This window comes from Dermacentor albipictus, unplaced genomic scaffold (assembly GCF_038994185.2).
Source record: "Dermacentor albipictus isolate Rhodes 1998 colony unplaced genomic scaffold, USDA_Dalb.pri_finalv2 scaffold_16, whole genome shotgun sequence".
Classification (NCBI taxonomy): domain Eukaryota; kingdom Metazoa; phylum Arthropoda; class Arachnida; order Ixodida; family Ixodidae; genus Dermacentor; species Dermacentor albipictus.
Genome location: NW_027225570.1, coordinates 546988 through 565514, shown reverse-complemented (window position 1 = coordinate 565514; position 18527 = coordinate 546988). Strand labels below are relative to the sequence as shown.

General features: G+C 45.7%; 1 protein-coding gene across 2 annotated transcripts in view; it reads left to right on the top strand.

Annotated features, from left to right (window-relative positions):
* The first annotated feature begins 914 nt into the window (after nt 1–914).
* LOC135899637 (zinc finger protein 436-like) overlaps nt 915–18527 on the top strand; it is a 63154-nt gene continuing 45541 nt past the window's right edge. Inside the window, exons 1-2 of one of the 2 annotated variants that reach the window (XM_065428943.1) lie at nt 1528–1668; nt 3128–3307. Coding sequence is in view for 1 of the 2 variants with exons in the window: in XM_065428942.1 (XP_065285014.1) it covers nt 1291–1668 (378 nt within the window). In the remaining variant the exon portion in view is untranslated. Of the gene's footprint in view, nt 1669–3127; nt 3308–18527 lie in introns of both variants that reach the window. The other variant, XM_065428942.1, reaches the window with a different exon arrangement.

Genomic DNA, 18527 nt, shown 5'->3' with positions numbered 1-18527 from the left:
AGTATAGTAAAAGTATTCACTAATAAGTCCTCCACCCGATATGTGCAATAGTCTGATCGATTCTGTTTCAAGGGAAGGTGAGCATATCTTGTTTGTAATATCGTTGGATGTCTAGCTCAGTAGAAAGCTTGCAAAAAATTAAGCGATCCCAGTGCTTTAAAACGTGCTGCAGTGCAGACCTTAAAAATCGTGTCACGTACGGAACTCTTTTCAAACTGTTAAGCTAGCTTTTTCGCGTAGTACGGCGGCAGCATAACGGTGGTGCTGAAGATACGTACGCAGTGAAGCTGTGTGCGCAATTCACTTTTTGAACTCATGACGCATTCACGGACAACTTTTAAGAGTTAAAATGAGTGGTAATCGTTCTGTCGTCGAACATTACGGTGGCTTCAAGTTTCTAAAGAGCGCAGACGCGAATTTTACAACGTGTACAATGTAACTGTTGGGTACGTTGCGAACTCTATACACAATGCGATTTATAATAATCTCCTTGAAAAAGGCAGTGGGAGCGGCTATTTAACGCTATTTTAGAGAGCAGCGGACTACACGCTCCGACATTTTTTAGGTTCGGGGAGTCAACTTTTGGAGCCAAGTGACCGATCAAAGCCTTGTGACATCTCTGTCACTGTATTAGCAAAAATCATCAACTAGACAAGCAGTTCGTCACAACACAACAGCTGCCGTACTAGTTACAACGCCGCACAGCCGCCCACCGCGTAGCAGACGAACAGGTTATAATAGCGCCACCTACGGCAGTCGGTTGAACGAAAGTGGGCGCAAGCTGCTCCCATAGAAGCCGGATATCTGTGCAGGTCTGGAGTTCCAGTAGGTCGTGATACCGTCATTCCCATGACGGCACGGTGCCCCCTTAAGAAACTCCCATAGACGGTGGCGCCAGATTACCCTCTAGGTGTTATAGTGAGAAACTCTATGTGCATAGGCCCTAGCTTGTCCTCCAGAGTCACGGAACTCTATGGTCGGCCCATTACCGCTACTCGATTGCACTATACAAGTTGTTCTTTATTCTATGACTATAAAATGCCCCTATGAACCACTGCCGTCGCGCGCTGCACTGCCCCCATCTGTGATTTGAGGTCAGCGACATCATCTTGCACCATTTCTTCCTGGTCTCGTTTCCTTCCACATCGTAAACATAGTGCCTGTTGTGATCGTGCCAAAGGAGTCCTCCAAGCGTGTGTTCGCTTTGCAAATATTTGTTTTGGTGCCGGTTGGGAGGCCGATGGCGTGTCGTCGTGCGCGAAATCGCTCACACTAGTCATCCGCGGCAGTATGCCAAACGAAGGTGCTCCGCGCTGCGCTGTGTGCGGCCTCGAGCGCGCCCCGAACGCCGTGCTGCTCCCGTTCCCCGACTGGCAGTACTCGAAGCTGTACGACGCCTGGGTCGATTTCGTGCGCGGCTGCCCTGGCAAAGGCAACTGGCTGCCCGACAGTCGCACCGGCTTCGTCTGCTCGCTACACTTCACCTCCAACTGGCTCAGGCGCAGCAGGGGCTCGGCTCACCACACCAAGATGCTGCTCGTCAACCCGTGCGCGGTGCCCACGCTTTACCCGAGCCCGGAGCAACGCCGCCGCATCGCCGAGGCCAACAGCAGCAGCGCTGCAGCCGCCCGGGTGGTTCAGGGGCCGAATTTACCGAGCTTCCCTTTCGTAAGTGCTGCTCGTTACCCGGCCGCCTTCCCTAATCCAGCATCACGATTGGCCGAAATTTTCTCTTACGAACAATTCGAGCGTAAAAGCTTTTGTAGCGATTAGATTCGTAGGAGTGGACGCGCTTTTCGGGGTATGACTGACTGTCTGTCTATGTCTCTAACCATTTTCCTCCAGTTTGGATCACTGGGTAGTTCATGGTCTAATTGGTAGCGCTTCGGGCAGCTGTGCTGAAAGAGCAGGGTTAATACACTGTCGGAACAACTTGTGTCACTGGGTATGTAGTACTATAGGTACGCTGCATTATTAACGTCTTTGATGCCAACTTTGCAATTGGCAGCAATGTGCAAATGGGTATTAGTCGAACTTGAGTGAACCTGTTTGACCATAGAATGTCTCACAATATTGCCCAGAGGGAAACCTGTCGCTGTAGCACTGTTGCATTAGAGTGACTACATAGGAGGAGCGGGTCCAACATGGGCCCCGCACTGAAGCATTTTCTATTGAAACGTTGGTCCTATTGAAATGAATGTCCCTGCACACCAGCTGGATGAGCCACATGCATATCGCGTCAGAGGCCCCTTTGCACCTGCATGGAGCTTGGACAGGTGTTTGACTCTGCTCAGTCTATTTTTGCTACTCAGTGAAAAACGGTAATTCCTTCAATGGGGTTTGCTCATCCTTCCGAGTTACCATAGAAAATAACATGTATGCATCGTGCAGACGACTCCGTAGAGCAGAAGTGACAACCATCCTTCCTGCACCATTCACTCTCTCCTGAAACGTACGCAGCATGGCGGAAACAGTGATTTTATTCCCCACGTATGTGTTGTACAGAAAGTGGAGAAAGAGTGTCAGAAACAGTGCAATAATGATGGGTGTGTTGAGAAGATGACAGTATGTAGAGCAGACGACAGTGACTCGGGCCATGAGTTTGGTGCAGCGCTGGGGCTTCAGGATAAGGCAACGGCAGTGCCGCCACAATTTAAACACTTTTTGCATGACTATCTCATTCCCCATTCTCCGCCATTCTGGTACTCTCTAGTTCTATGCATGGGAATGCCAGTATATGGTGGCTTCGGATTCTCATTGTTCTTGGAATGCCAGGACATCTTGAAGGTGTGCCTCACTTGCACCATTCTGTCTGCCACAGTGGTTCATTTGCTATTAAAACACACATCAAAAACAGTTATAGCTTTAATATCACACAACATGTTTTATTCAATCATCAAAGTTTGTGCTTGGATGTACAGTTATAAGAAACGTAAAAATGTATTAGCGGGCCTCTAATATTGAAGGACGGATAACAAGGTCTGCGCTTGCAGTGTCACTTTGTCGTATTTTCTTGTTTTTCTTCACTTTATTATGCGTTGCAGGTGAGTAAACTTCATTGAAAGATGTGATACAGGTGGATGAAAACCTTCTGTGAAGATATTTTAAGAACACATTCTCTGTGCAGCTGTATCCACATTTTAGGCAAAGTGTTGCTCAACACCAGCCAGTACAAGCCTGGCACACCCATATACCGTCATTTCCATGACGGCGCAGCGCCCATTAGAAGGTTCCCATAGAAAGTGGTGCCGGATTTTCCTCTAAGGGACACTGCGAGAAACTGTCTGACATCGACTTGGGTCTCTGGGTATGTGCCACTGGATGTGCGCAGCTCTTTGGTGAACCTTTTTGACGCCAACTTGGAGTGCTGTGTATGTGCCATTCTTCATTTACAGAAAAAAGAGAAACCTTTAGATTTCCTCCAATCTTGGGTAGAACCGAACCCGGGCCATATATGTACATACAACCTTCTCTGAATGTGTATTCACACATGCGTCATGCACAGACTTCGTGGCATTGCTGCCAGATGGCACAGTGCATCAAAATAAGTGCAAGACAGGAGCCAGGCTGCATACACTCGTGACACATAATGCGTTTCAGTGGTAGTACTACGCTGTTTCGCTACATTGCTTCAATGCTAATCGCAATAATTCCATCCATTGCGAAATAGGTTCTACTGGAATATTTTTAATACAAACCCAGGTCCGTTAGACACCCTCTATAAAAGATTGAAAGCACAGAACTCAGTTTGTAGGAAAAAGATAAAGAAAACTTATATTCTAGTTATGCAGTACAGTTGAACAGAGAAAAACATCGCAGCGTAAGATGCAATGTCCACTTTCTGCGGTCTCTAAAAAGCGTCTCTTCTCTCTCACACACGCACGCACACACACGCGCACACGGTTCGTATCCTCAGGTCATCGAAGCTCCACCCTACCTCCAAGATGTAAACACAATGGAAGCAACACCCTGCTCTTCGTCAGTCGCTGAGGGCAAAGGTTGCCTCTGTGGAGGTGGTTCTGAGGTGGTGCCGTCTCCACTCTCCATTCCAACCAGACAAAGGGTCCATTTCGCTTTCTCCAGGAAAGGCATATGGAGTGTGCACGTGCGGTACAAACAAACGCAAGAATACAAAACAGAACATCCTCTTCATCAATAAAAAATGAGCTTTCTTTATACAAATTAAATGTAGAAATAGTTGCACCAATAGCCTATGCCGCTGTACTAGGTCCATTACAGAAAATTACATGTTGGTCAGTCATGCACATATATTTGCTCAATGAGCATGAAGATCATTTAAATGAACCAGCATTAACTGACTCGGAGATAGCTATAACATTTGATTGGACATGTAGATGTTTAAATTTGGGGTAGCGGAATATCGACTTAATCATACAACCTACAATGTTTGGTTGTCAGAAACACCGCAGGTCTTATGATTATATCTTGCGCAGTCTTCCTTCATTCTCTTTTATTTTTCTTTTGTTGTTAAACAGCTTGGTTAACTTTAGCTGGAACGGACTGTATACATTTTGCAGCTTTCTCATTGCTACTTCAACATTGTCATCAAACTGTTCTTTTTCTTTATCATCAGGACTGGATGTTTGAGCACAGGCTTGCACTACCTTTAATTTATATCTTATATTTATGTTTATTACAGTGGCTGCTGCACTTTCATTTATGCTGTAGAATTTATCAGTGTTGCCAGCAATGTCCTGATCATTTAGAAATCCTAGCCTGTATTCTCTCACATCTGGAATATCTCTGTAGCAGAAGATGGCATCTTCGGTCAAGAGTGCATATGCCCCACTAGTTCCCCTAACCTCGCTAAGGCCAATGATATCCCCGTCAATGCCTGATAATTTCACAAAGAACAGTGCTAAGCTAGCTTCATTAAATGGGATGGAGTAGAGGTAGAACATCACGTTTTTATGCTCAGAGGGCCAAGTTGAAATCCTCATCAAGGCCACTACATTTTTCAGGCTTATAGTGGCGCCTGATGTAAAAAAAAATCATTTTAATAAGTCGGCGAAAACTAGGGCAGCTATACAGTGTGTTTCAGCTAACTGGTGTCAAGCTTTAAAAAATCCACATGTGGCATTATGAGATTGTAACCGATTTAGTGTTGTTCACTCTCTTCTTGAGCAACTCAAAGTATCTTTTACTATATAAGCTTATGCAACAATAATTAATTAAGAAACTTTGAAAATATTGCTTTATACGCAGAACCTTCGATGGAGAAGCTGTAGAGAAAGGGTCTCAAACGCATGACTTCTGGGCCATGTGCAGCCTGTGGAACTCTCAGGTGTGACCTGCGTGGCCCCACTGAATGATGCACCCCCTCATTTCCCTTTAGTCGGCCAACTTTCAGTTTTCCTTTTCATAGTGAGGTAGACATAGCGATTATTGCTTCAGCAATATACAAACACCGGTGATGGAATAACCAGCACAAGACAGGCTTTTCAAAGTGATAATAGTATGCTAAAAAGCTTAGACGTGACTAAATGTGACCATGGTCATTCTTCTGCTTGAAACTTACTGCAGGTATGATATACTGAACAGGAAGAAGCGAATAAGTGAGGCACTGACCATCAGTACCTTAAAGGGACACTAAAGCGAAACAATAAATCAGTTTAGACTAATGAAGCATTGTTCGAGAACCCTGCAGGCAGTTATTTCAAAAAAATAGTTTGATTATTAGATGAGAAAATGAAGGTCTAAGTATCAGTATTTGAATTTTTCGCCGAAACCCCAGCGCCGGGACGTCAGCGTGACGTCAAAGATTCCGAAGTATGTTTTTGCATTTGGGCCGCATTGGCTGAATAAAGGTTCCCGAAACCTGCCATGTTTAATATTTGGTTCCTTTAGAACATAATGTAATCAGTCTGTACCACTATATTTAGTAGGCCCTAGAAGATGCCATCAAAATCTAAGACGTCACAGCCCCCAGGTGCGGGAACTTAAGTAGGCAGCGCCACCCGTATTTCGTTCTTCCACTTTTTCTGGCTTACCAAACGTCTTATCGTTGCAAGAGTGGTGTTTTTAGTATTGTAGAACGGCAGTTTACTGATGCAGAAGAATTCATCTTTCACTTAGGAGTGAAAGGTGGCAGTCCCACTCTGGTGGCATGCACTCTACATTTTAGTCATCGTTTTGCGGATCCACTGTGCTTTCTTTGCTCGTTGGACGGATGTGAACTATATTGCATTAGAAATCGTACTTTGTATGCTTTTCAATGACACCTGGTGTTATCGCCTAGCCTGAAGCGTTACCTAATGACACTCAAAACAGTGTGTGCAAAAAACAGCGTTTTTGCTGTACCAGCCTTCGTTGTACTGTGTTTCCGGCAAAACTGCTCAACATAACAAAATGAAGTTTACTGTGCCTATAAATGGAATGTTATGCAAGGTATATGTGAAGAGATATTGCACGTAAATCAATTAGAAATTTATGTTGGCTATAATAAAAATGGGCAAAACAACAAAAGTGTATGAATGAATATCTTTCTTGCGTTTCAACGCAGAACAACAATATTTAGTGGATTTCTAGGCTACGGCGCACTAATCATCTATGCGAAGTTGTTTTGTGTTCTAATGAACAGTTCACCAGTTAATATTTCTTCAAATTGGCAATTTATGGCTATACTTGATCACACATTACTGAAGAAGAGTCAAAACTATTCAAGCGGGAACTCTGAAATTTTCAATAATCAAGCAACAAGCTCTCCTCTCTATGAAATTAAAATTGTCTTATGTCTATTAAGGAATCTATAAGGGATCAGTGAGTTTAGCTAATTTTTCTGCTGTTCAGGTCCGTGCAAATTCACATTCTTTTTCATGTGTACACTAATTCACAACAATTGTTGCACATTATTAGAGCCATACAGTGTCCTGTTATTACGAGCACTCATGATTTTTGCTAAGCAGTGCTTGAAACAAAATATTTCCAATAAATAACAAATTTCACAGACATTTGTTGCTGTTGGTGCTATCTGTCCAAAAAAATATCAAGCTGTTCCATGTCATTTCCAACATTCGTCAAATGTGGCACCACTAAACATTACAAAGCGGGCAAAATGCGGATGGATTCTTTCTCCAGATTTGAGTGTTTGGCTCAGTCTGGTAGCTGTGCCTAGCCCACATTCCTTCAAGCACACACTGCCAGGAGAAAACAATGAAAGAAAACACCATGCACGGTACATCATGACTGCATGCCAGCTACCCAGTAGGTTAGGTTTGCCATTGTGCCCAGGAGAAGTGTAGATAAAGTAAGATTCTTTGTTCACTTTTCTTCACACGTGACTGTGGAAGCATTATTAAAGCGCACATAGAGCTTGCCCTCACGTCCTAGTATCCCAGCTCGTATGACGATATCTGGAAACTTACTTTCCTTATGTGGTGAGGTGTGATGTGTTTCGCAGAGTACTGTTTGCCCTATTCTACGCGACACCGGTTGAACAATTAGATTAGCAGTAAACAGTGAGCGAGCCTTTATGTCCCCGTCTGCAGCTAAAAGTGCGGATGGCTGCATGACCTGTAGCATTCCAAGCAGCACGCAACAAACCGAATGTCACTTGTTCCGACACGCAGTGAAGTTTTGAAACACATGGTTTCCAGTAGGTGGTCTTCTTGTACAAAGACATATTGTATTTAACCGCGTAATCATCACACTCGCATAATGCTTGCACCCCCACGTTGCCCTATAAAATTACTGCAGTGATCGCCGTCTGCTTTTTGCGGTGCATGGCAGCTGATCAAGCAGAGTTTTTTGCCATTGTATGCGCAATAGCACACATGCGCTCAAAAGTCTCGAATTCAGTGGCACGATCAGAGATCTTCGTTCCATATGCGTTCTGTTCGGTTGCTGCAACATCACAAAGTGGCAGTATGCAAAATTTGTGAGAACAGAACAGCCACTGTGAGAAAGGCAGACAACACATGCGCAATTTATGCTATGCAGACTGGTGACCTTTAGAAAAGAGTAACTTTAGCAAATAATCTGTTCATGCAGTTCCAGCTTGTGTAAACTCTGTGATATTATTCCCAAGGCCAGCATGAGGACTTGGCATTGAACACCTCTGTCACGGGGCGGGAGAGAAATGGGGCGGTCCTTCACGAAAGTAATGAAAATCGCTGTTGGTGAAACTTGGAAAACATCTGAGGGCTGTCCGCAAGGCTAGGCATGAGGACTTGCAATGGTCATTCTGATCATAACGCTGTTGCGATGAGTGCTACCAACGGTGAGAGCATGCACATTTCTTAAAGCAAACATTCTGTGCTACCACTTCTTTTACCACTTCACTGTACCATGACTGTAAAAGTTGAATGACACAACCTTCAATACCATGCGCATGAGCTGAGCTGGCTCTCTAGTGGGTGTGCCAACACACCCGCGACAGCACAGCACGTGTGTCAGAAATGTGCGCGATTTCTATCCCAATAAAACAGCCTAACCATTTGTACTATGCTGTCTATCTTATAGGGGTGTGTGAATAGTAACTTCTGACACCAAATTCAGTACTACCAAAGACAAATGGAATCGAATAATGATTGTTCAGTATTCAACCGGATCGAATAGGACATTATTATATGCATTGTTAAAATTTCATGCAACCCTACTAGCATTCCATTTCCGGAACACTTATCGCCACAGTACACCTGCAACCTTCAAATTTATAGCTACTGTCCCATGATAGAATTCTGTGATTGTGGTATATTTGGGTAACCAATCGAATAAGTGGACATCAGCAATTGACAGATGGCAAGTGTTGAAACAAACCCATAGTATAATAAACATTTCTTATGTACACACATATGCATATTCATCATGTCATTGAGTGACACTTCTCTGTGCAATCCTTCTTTTACTCCTGTGTTTATCCACAGAGAATACAGTCGCACACAAGCAGTGTTCTTTGGGTTGCACTCCTTGCTTCACCTGTTTGCTTGTCGAATTCGTCATGAATCGTGACAAGTAAGTTGCTTAGGCAGTGGGTGCACATGCAACGTAGGTGGTTTCTATGTAATATCATAATTGTGGTATGTGTATTTGTGCTAAATGGTACACAAGCAGGTGCATCATGTCCAGGAGTGCGCTTCATCCACGGGCCATACAGACGGAAAATCTCAGCTCTTTGTGACGTCTGTATTCTGGCGCCTCAGTGCTGCAAATACTGATGACAAGCATTGCAAATGCTTTGTCCGCAAGCTTCGACACACCAAACAGTGCCAAAAACCATTCAACCAGCTCCTACTACAATCTTTCGAAAGGTCTTTCAAAAGGGGTGAGAAGGCAAGGTCCCATGCACACGAGAAGGGAAACGAGCCATAGAAAGATAGTATGATGGGGCGCTTTGCTGGCTACAGCCGCTTACCTTGGCCTCTGTCTACATAGCATCTGCTCATGTTCCTTCAGCTTTCGATACATTTTTAGTGCATTAGGATGCATTTTGCAGAATGCTAAAAGAAAGGAAAAAAGTAGCCACTAGAAAAAAAAACAGCTAGTTGGCAATTAATGTCACTCAAAGTTACATTTATTTCAGTCTCAATCTGTCTTAATGCAATAATGTTAAGAGCCCCGTGTTGCTAAAAATCCGATGTCGGTGCTAGATGTTGCTTGGCGAAAGATCATTCCAAACCGCAACCACGCAGGCCCTCTGCACGGAGCAGAGGGGTTACAGAACTAATTGAATTTCTCAAAGTAAGATATGTCCAAAAATCAAAGTACAATCCACAGACATGATCTAAACACAATCTACACACATGATAGCATCGGAGTTTAATTTTAATGCAGCAGAAAAAATCTGTTATGCAGAAGCTCAAACAAACTCCATTTCAGAGTGGTGCAGCCCACTTGGTTTCTTGCAACAACACCATCACGCTTGCCTCCGCACATTTGCAAGAAAGCTGTGGTTGCCGGGAAGCATGACAAGCAGTCGGGGTTCTTTGAAATCTATCGCATTCCATTCTTAAAGGCAAAGCTTAAGCTTCCTCCAAACTTTATTCAGGGTGTTTACCAACCGGGAAAACTGGGAATTCTCAGGGATGTTGAGTAGTCTGGAAAAACTCAGGGAATTTGTGCCTCTATCAGAGAAAATTAGCTGTAATTTTATTGAAAGCGTTGAAAGTCGTGGTAATGCTGGCTCGAATAACGGACAGGAATCGTAATGAATCGTCTTTGACGTCCTGTCGTCGGCTGGAGGAGTTGCCAGTGTACTGTCAACGACCAACTTTCCGGATTGCCGATAATTTGGACGGCTTCGCGGCACCACCACATACCCATAGAGTCAATGTATCAGAACGTCTGAAATTTCGGACGCAAGAACTCTTTGCCATACGATTTTCCGAACGTTTTGTTTTGACCGCAAGTGCGAAACGGCATTAATCAAAGCCACCACCGCTGCCATTTTGATTACCTCGCCGCCTCGAACCGGCGCTCTCGCACGCAGATCCGTTGGCAGCCGTAGCCACCACTGGGACAATGCTAGGCCTAGCTGCTTTGATGTTCGCTATCTTGCCGTTGGGTGCTGTGTTTTTTATTGGAAGAATTTGGTGCTGTCAGCAATGGCACGGACTCCGCCGTTGTGGTCCTCGCGGTTGGCTTAGAAGCTTGAAAAGCATGGTGCGTTGCAAAATGCTGGTTCCCGAAAGTCAGCTTTGCCTCCGTACAGAAATGTTACTTGGTGAGGCATATGCAAAAGTATTGCAGTGAAGCACACGCGTGGAAAGGGGCTATTGCCACGGGACAGAGTATGTATTCCTTAATTATGCACGCATGCACCCGGTATTTCTTGTCGCAGTACGAGAACCGATATGCCTAATACATGTACCGACAGGCCTTGAGAGCGTTTTCAAATGTGCCTCTGGCGGTTTGAGCCCTTAAGGGCAGTAAATGACATGCATTTATTTTTTCCAACTGGCCGATTTTTCGGATGTTTTCGCGGCCCCTAGGGAGTTCGAAAAATCGGACGCGAACTGTGCAGCTGACCAAGAAGATGCTTCAAATGGTCCGTGGGGCGAACAAATGGCAAAAGGAAGACAAGAACAGAAAGGACCTACACATTGAGGAATGAACGGGAAAGGAAGCATGCTGCCGCCGTTTTGAAGGAGCTTGAGCTCAAAACACAAAGTCTTGGCTGATGCCGAGATGTAGGTGTCCCTCATCCAAACCAATGTAAACTCTATAAAGCAGTGAAACACAACACTGTGGTGTCGTGCACGGGCTGAGAGTATGTCAGAGCAGTCGAGGTTGGCTTACGAGCTGTTGAGAGATAATCCCAATTGTGACAAAGTTCGGGCCTCATACCACTGAGCTTGCTATCATTTGATAGAAATAGCTCATATTCGAAAATATTTGCTTCTCTGTGTATCTCCTTTTTATTCGTATTTGAGAATGTCCGACTCAACTTGCATGTTTTTTTTAAAGACATTTTATTTGCTGTGAGTTTTACTAACCCCTCCCTTCTATTCTCTTTTTGAATAACATAAACACTACTTCTTAGTATTCAAATTGGATTAAGTCGTTCTTTTTAAAAAAAGTTTGATATGCTTACTAGAGAGGGACAGCATTGGGCAATATGGTTTCAGCCCGTCTTGACAGAAAACATATTTCAGCATCACCCAGGGAATTTTGCAAAGGCACTTAGGGAATTCGGAAATGTCAACTTGGTAGACACCCTGTTTATTACAAGTGTTGTGTTCAGCTGAGGTAGTGAGCACTGCAGTCTGCAGGCCATCTACCGAGGCAGTTTTCAAAGCAGCGGCCTGCACTCACATGACAGCCACGTCAAAAGTGGCAGTGACGAACCACTTACCACACCTATAGCCACCATCAACAGCACTGACCGTTTTACACCATGCACAGCAAAAAAAACAACAATGGTGCTAGGCACAACTTGTCATGAAAAGAAGGGCGAGGTGCATTTTCCTCAACTACAGCAGATCACCTGATTCAGCGTCAACAAGGACAGATTGGGGCATGGTGCAATGGCGAGGAGCAGATTTTTTTCCCTTTCTCTAAACATGACTGACTGACGTCAGCTGGTGGGAGAATATGAACTACACACAAGATAGCAGTTGTAATACCTTCACCTTAAAGCTACATTGCCAACATGGACATGTGCAGAGGACGTGCCTTTTGCAAACCATAATTTCCTTGAATTGCATTGCACCCACACTGACCCATTGGCATGCAGTGTCACCCGTGACTTCACGTGTTGACAGCTTGGTGAGTATTTTCATGTAATTGTAAACTGTAGTATAGTGTCGCCCCCTGTCAGATCTATGTGTCATCGCCTATGTATGTTTTGTAGTTGTTTAGCTAGATGGCGCACCTCTCTTCTGTCATGCGACGAGCATTGAACCAATCGGGAGGTGTCATCTGGCGTGTGAAGCCTTTATCAGCAATAAACGGCCAAGGGTGGCCGAGTCTTTGTTCCGGTTTTTCATCGGAAGCAGTTTGCTCCGAGTCTCCTTCACTGCACCGGCGCTAGCCGCGCGTTCGCTGGTCGGGGCCCCCCACTTGCCTGCCGCTGCCGACACAACATCATTTGGCGACGAGGATGGGATTCCCGCTGCGGTTCCGACCGAAGCCCCGGGAAACGAATGAGCTTCGTAAGTGAAGCGTCCCTTCCGTGTCTGCACGGCTGGCAAACGCCGCTGACGCACTTGGCGTCGCGAGGCTTCCGAGCCTAGGCCTACTCGCCCCCTTGCTCTTCCGTGCCCCATTCCTGCGGCGAGCTCCGGCTTGCCTCCTGCACTGTCTCCTGCACGCTACCCGACATGGCTTTTACGGCGAACCTTCCCGTTTTTCTTGAAGTGCCCGGCCCACCGTTAATTCCCTGGTATCGCTGGGAACAAAATTTTTCAGGCCCACCTTGAAGCGGCCGGCGGTGGCGACTGGACGGACGCACGAAGAGCGTCTGCGCTCGTCAGCGCTCTCGGGCGTGAGGGAGAACGGAAGCACTTTGCAGCCGAGGAGCAGGAAGCAGCAAGACAGTTAACCAGCGCAGCGTCAGCTTCAAGTGAAGCAGCAAGGCAGTCGACCGGCACAGCGTCAATGTCAAGTGATGCGGTCCCGCCAGCGTCAGAGTTTCCAAGACTCTTGCAGCGGCTTGACCGGCTGTTCGCCGCGTCAACAAATGTCCTGGCGGAACGGCACGAATTCACCAGTCGAAAGCAGTTCGAGGGAGAAGGATTCCTGGAATTCGTGACCGCATTGAAGGAGAAGGCGGTACAGTGCAACTTCGGCACAAGCTATGACGAGCGCGTCCGAGACCAAATCATACATGGGGTAGCGAACGTCAGCGTTCACGAAAAGTTGCTGGCTCATGGCGAAACTCTGTCCCTGGACAAGGCAGAAGAAATTGGACGCTCGTTAGAAGCCCTGCATCGAGCGAACCGCGCGTTCGGCTCCGAAAATGTACGAAGAATCGAGGCATCGCAATTTGGCGTTCCGTTGACGAGCCAAGATGGCCGACTTCTTCCGGGGAGCCGCCAAGATGGCCGACGTAGTCCGGGAAGCCGCCAAGATCGCCGACTTCTTCCGAGAAGCCGCCAAGATCGCCGACTTCTTCCGAGAAGCCGCCAAGATCGCCGACTTCTTCCGAGAGGCCGCCAAGATCGCCGACTTCTTCCGAGAGGCCGCCAAGATGTCCGACTTCTTCCGAGAGGCCGCCAAGAGGGCCGACATTTCGCACATGGCTCCTCCGGGAACCGTGGTGCATGCGATCGGTGTGGCAGCATGAAACATATTGCAACGGACAGGAATTGTCCAGCAAGCAACCGGCGGTGCAACGCCTGCCACACGTTGGGCCATTTTGCATCAGTATGCCGAAAAACCCGTATTGTTCAACACGTCTCTTCCGCAGAGACGCTGTCTTCAACTTCCGCAGGGCAGCCGTCCGCGTCTGTCTTGACGGTAAGCGCTTTTGAAACTAAAGATTTGGAAGTTCCGGTCGTAGTTAACGGCGTCTCCATGCGACTGCCGGTGGATACGGGAGCGTCTGTCTCATTGATGACGGCCGAGGATTTTGGAAAGCACTTTGGTCGACAGCACAGACTGTCACAAACAAAAGTGGACTTGAAAAATTTCTCCAAGCAATGCATCGACATTCAAGGCCTGTTTCAAGCCACTGTCCAGTTTTTCCAAAGGTCATGCTCCGTCACGTTCCACGTAACGACTACGGAACATCACTGCTGGGTTTAGATGCCATCCAACGTTTGGGCATACAGATCGACGGTACGTCGCTGACATGTCGTCTACCATCGCTTCCTTCAGTACAGAGCCCCACAGGTGTGCCTCCGGGTTATGATCACCTCTCCAGTGACGAGTTCGGTCTCGTCAACAACTTTGTGCACCGAATTCATCGGCAGCAAGATGCGAAACCAGTATCTTCAAAGTTGCGCCGACTACCCCTGGCTCTCCGTGACCAGGTCACAAATGAATTGTGACGTTTCGAGGACTGCGACGTCATCGAGCGCGTCGACGCTTCCGAGTGGGTGGCTCCACTCGTGGTGGTGCACAAGAAGGATGGAACCATGCGGCTCTGTGTAGATTCACGGAAACAGGACAGTCTTGTGTCTCAAGTTCAAGAAAGGGTCTTGCAGAAACAGTGGCAGACTAAACAGTACGTAGACAAACGTAGAGGTGCTCAGGCAACTCGTGTCAAGGTGGGAGACACCGTCAGAATTAGATTCAACAGGAAAGGAATTTTTAAGTACAGTAAACCTCGTAAAGTCAAGGCCCAGATAGGACCATCTACTTTTCTACTCAGTGATGGGAAGACGTGGCATGTGTCTAAGTTAACCTTAGTGATAAAGGATTCAGCAGCTAGTACATTGTGTACAAGTGATAGAAACTTTTTGTACTCATATTCAAACTTGGATAGTCATTCCGATGACTCGTCTGTCGTGACAGCGTCTTCTCATAGTTATAAGCATCAGCCAAGTAGTTCGTCTGACTCTATCACTTCCGGGTCTGCACGGTCAGCAGTCGTCTCTGATTCCGTAGAATCGGTAGCCTCCCAGGACTTGGGACGTCGAGAGGAGCTTCCTGGGCAACCCTCTCCAGCTTTGAGCAACAACCACATTCAATTGTCCAACCAGGGGGAGGGAAATAGTAGTGGGACGACTGGGTCTTTAAAGTCGACCGATACGCGTCGCAACCCCCAAAGTTCTGAGGTACGCACGCGTCCTCATCGTGACAGAAAACGGCCTCCGTGGCTCGATGATTTTGTTTCTATAGTGTAGAGCGTATTGCCGTCTCAGGCAATTTACATGTTTCATTAACACAGGCATAAAATGTGTTCCTTGTTGCGGTGCAGTGAGTTTTGTGCCGTGTTCCTTGTTGAACTTTGTTTGAGTGACTGCCTGTGTTTTTAGTGCCCAAGACTAGTGCGCGTGTATGTGAACTTGGGCGGGGACGGATTGAATTTGTTGTGGACTTAAGTGTGTGCTTTGTGTGCAACTGGTGCGCGTGTGTGAACATGGGGGGGAATGAACTGAAATCGCCTTCGGACTTAAGTGCGCGTTTTGTGTGCGCGTTTCACTATGTTTACTTTGTTTCCAGGGGGGGATGATGTAGTATAGTGTCGCCCCCTGTCAGATCTATGTGTCATCGCCTATGTATGTTTGTGCCTATGGAGGTGTCATCTGGCGTGTGAAGCCTTTATCAGCAATAAACGGCCAAGAGTGGCCGAGTCTTCGTTCCGGTTTTCAACGGGGAGCAGTTCGCTCCGCGTCTCCTTCACTGCGCCGGCGTTAGCCGCGCGTTCGCTGGTCGGGGCCCCCCGCTTGCCTGCCGCTGCCGACACATAAACGTGCTGCGAAAGATGGGAGGGGTGAGGTTGCAGAAAAAGAGCTTGTCTGCGCCCTTCACTAAGCTTGCTTGCAATTGCTTTCCGGAGCAGAAACACTCAACTATAATTGCAAAACAAAGAAGATATGGACGTAAGAAAAGAAGAAACACCAAGCGCAAGTGTGTCTTCTTCTCTTATGTCTGTTTCTTTTTTTGTTGCGCAATAATACTTGGGTAATGGATTACCAACTTGGCCTGGAATGCTGCTCTCATTGAGCGGAAACCCTTTGCTTTCTCCCAACTAAAACTCATTGTTGTTCATGGATTCCTGTTCCTCAAGACTTATAAATGCAGACATGTACTTGGGTATAGGAGCAACAGGGTGAAGTAAGAAAAAAAAGTGTGAGAGAAGAAAAATTCAGTCATATCCAGGTCACCAATATCACACAGTGCACACTGAGAGAGATGTAAGTTACCTATGCTCCAAGGCTCTGGACAGTCAACGTGCTGCCATGTTGAAGTTATGAAAGATTGAAGGCAAGAACAGGTCATTCCAACAACCCTGTTAGCTCAGGTTGTTGCTGTCCCAAAGGAATACAATATGAAGGCCTCTATGGAAGCATTTACAAGGACACTGTGCCAGAGCAAATCATCTCTTAGAAGACACCAGCAGTTCTTCCAAAAACCAGCCCAGGCATGTGACGACACGGTGAAGGCAAATTTTGCTATTTCACAGCTCATCGGTAAATAATCTAAGCCAATCATGGAGGGTGCCTTCATAAAGGAGTGCCTGCTAGAAGTAGCAGGTGCTGTTTGTCCCAGCTTGAAAAAAAATTTTAGAGTAGATTAACCTTTCACCAACTACCATCACTGAACATATCAATGAGATCAACACAGACATTGAAAGTGATGTGAACAAGTTGTCCCATGGGTTTGTCGAGTCTTCCATCACTGTTGATAAGAGCACTGACATTGCAGACCACGCATAGTGCATATTCTTGTTAGAGGCATCAACAGAAGTCGTCAATTTAATTCAATTCAGTCTTTATTTTTCTCTTGGACAGAGAAGGAGACAGGACTAAAAGCTCGTAAGCTTGACAGAGGTCCTGCCCCCTTTATCAACTGGAGGAGCTTCTTGGTTTGGTATGAAAAAGGAAAGACCAACAGCGCCGACATGTTCTCTGTTCTTGATAGACTATTTGAGTGGGCAGAACAGCCTTGGGGAAGCTTGTCTGCCTCGCAACTGATGGCACCCCATCAGTGGTTGGAAGCAAGAGTGGATAGGTCAGACACCTTCGGGTGAAACTTGAAGCACTCAATGTAACAGAGAAATTTGTTGCAGTTCATTGCATTGTGCACTAAGGGGCGCTATACAGCAAGTCGCCCCAAATTAAAAAGAAAAATGTCCTAGAAATTGTATTTACTACAGTGAACTTTCCTACCTCGAAAGTGCTGAACCATTGTCAGTTCCTATCTTTGTTAGAAGCAAGTGACACTGAACACAGCATTGTACCACACTGAAATACAATGGCTAAGTTGGGCACAAGTGCTTAAGTGGTTTTTTGAACTGCTGAACAAAATTGGTGTGTTCATGAAAGCCAAGGGAGAAGAAGTCCCCAAGCTTTTAGATGCAAAGTAAATAAATGTCCTTGCATTTCTGACTGTTATTAGTGGACACCTAAGCGGCCTTGACATTAGCCTTAACAGTAAATACAGGAGGAGTGACCTCCAAACTGCAAATGAAGTGATTGAGCTGCAAGCCAACACAACACTTAAAGCTTTAGCTTGGGCGCACTTATCTAAATACATGTAAAAGGAGAATTTGTTTTTCTCGGCAACCACTGCACCAAATTTGGCAAGGTTTCTTGCATTTAAACGAAAAACTTAAAATGTAGTGACTGTTGGTTTTGAATTTTTTATTAGAGATTGCCAAAAATAGAAAATTATCAGAAAACGAAACTATCAAGTCTATAACAGCAATGACGAATGATATCACAATTGTTTGAATTGCATCTAATAGTACAACTAAAGCGGTCAAAATTGATGGTTACACATGAATTTAAAAAAATTTAGTAATATCTGACATTGACATGTATATCTGACATTGACATGCCAGAAATTGATGTAACCGAAGCGGGCATATTTTCCCTTTTAAGTAAACTGAAAATTTCTTCTACATGTGACCATAATGGTATCAATAACACTATACTGAAAAATACACGCCATGGCATCTGTAGTATTCTGACGGCCCTTTTTTCACAATCTCTCGCGACAGGCACTATCCCTGATGATTGGCGAATAGCCAAGGTAGCACCCTTTTTCAAGTCAGGCGACCGTTCTTCACCATGCAACTACAGACCTATTTCGCTAACAAGTACCATATGCAAGGTCATGGAACACGTCATTCACTCCCAAACTGCCAAATACTTAGAAAGCCACAACATAATATACCAGTATCAACACGGTTTCCGCAAGGGCTACTCTTGTGAAACACAACTTGCAGGGTTTGTTCATGACTTACACTCATCCATTGATGCTGGTTTACAAGTAGATGCAGTTTTTCTTGATTTCTTCAAAGCTTTTGACTGCGTTCCGCACCACAGATTACTTCTCAAACTTGCATGCCTAAACATTCACCCTAACGTCCTCGCATGGGTTAAAGATTTTCTTTCCTCCAGGCTCCAGTTCACTTCCGCTAACAACTACAATTCTTCTTTTGCCCACGTTACTTC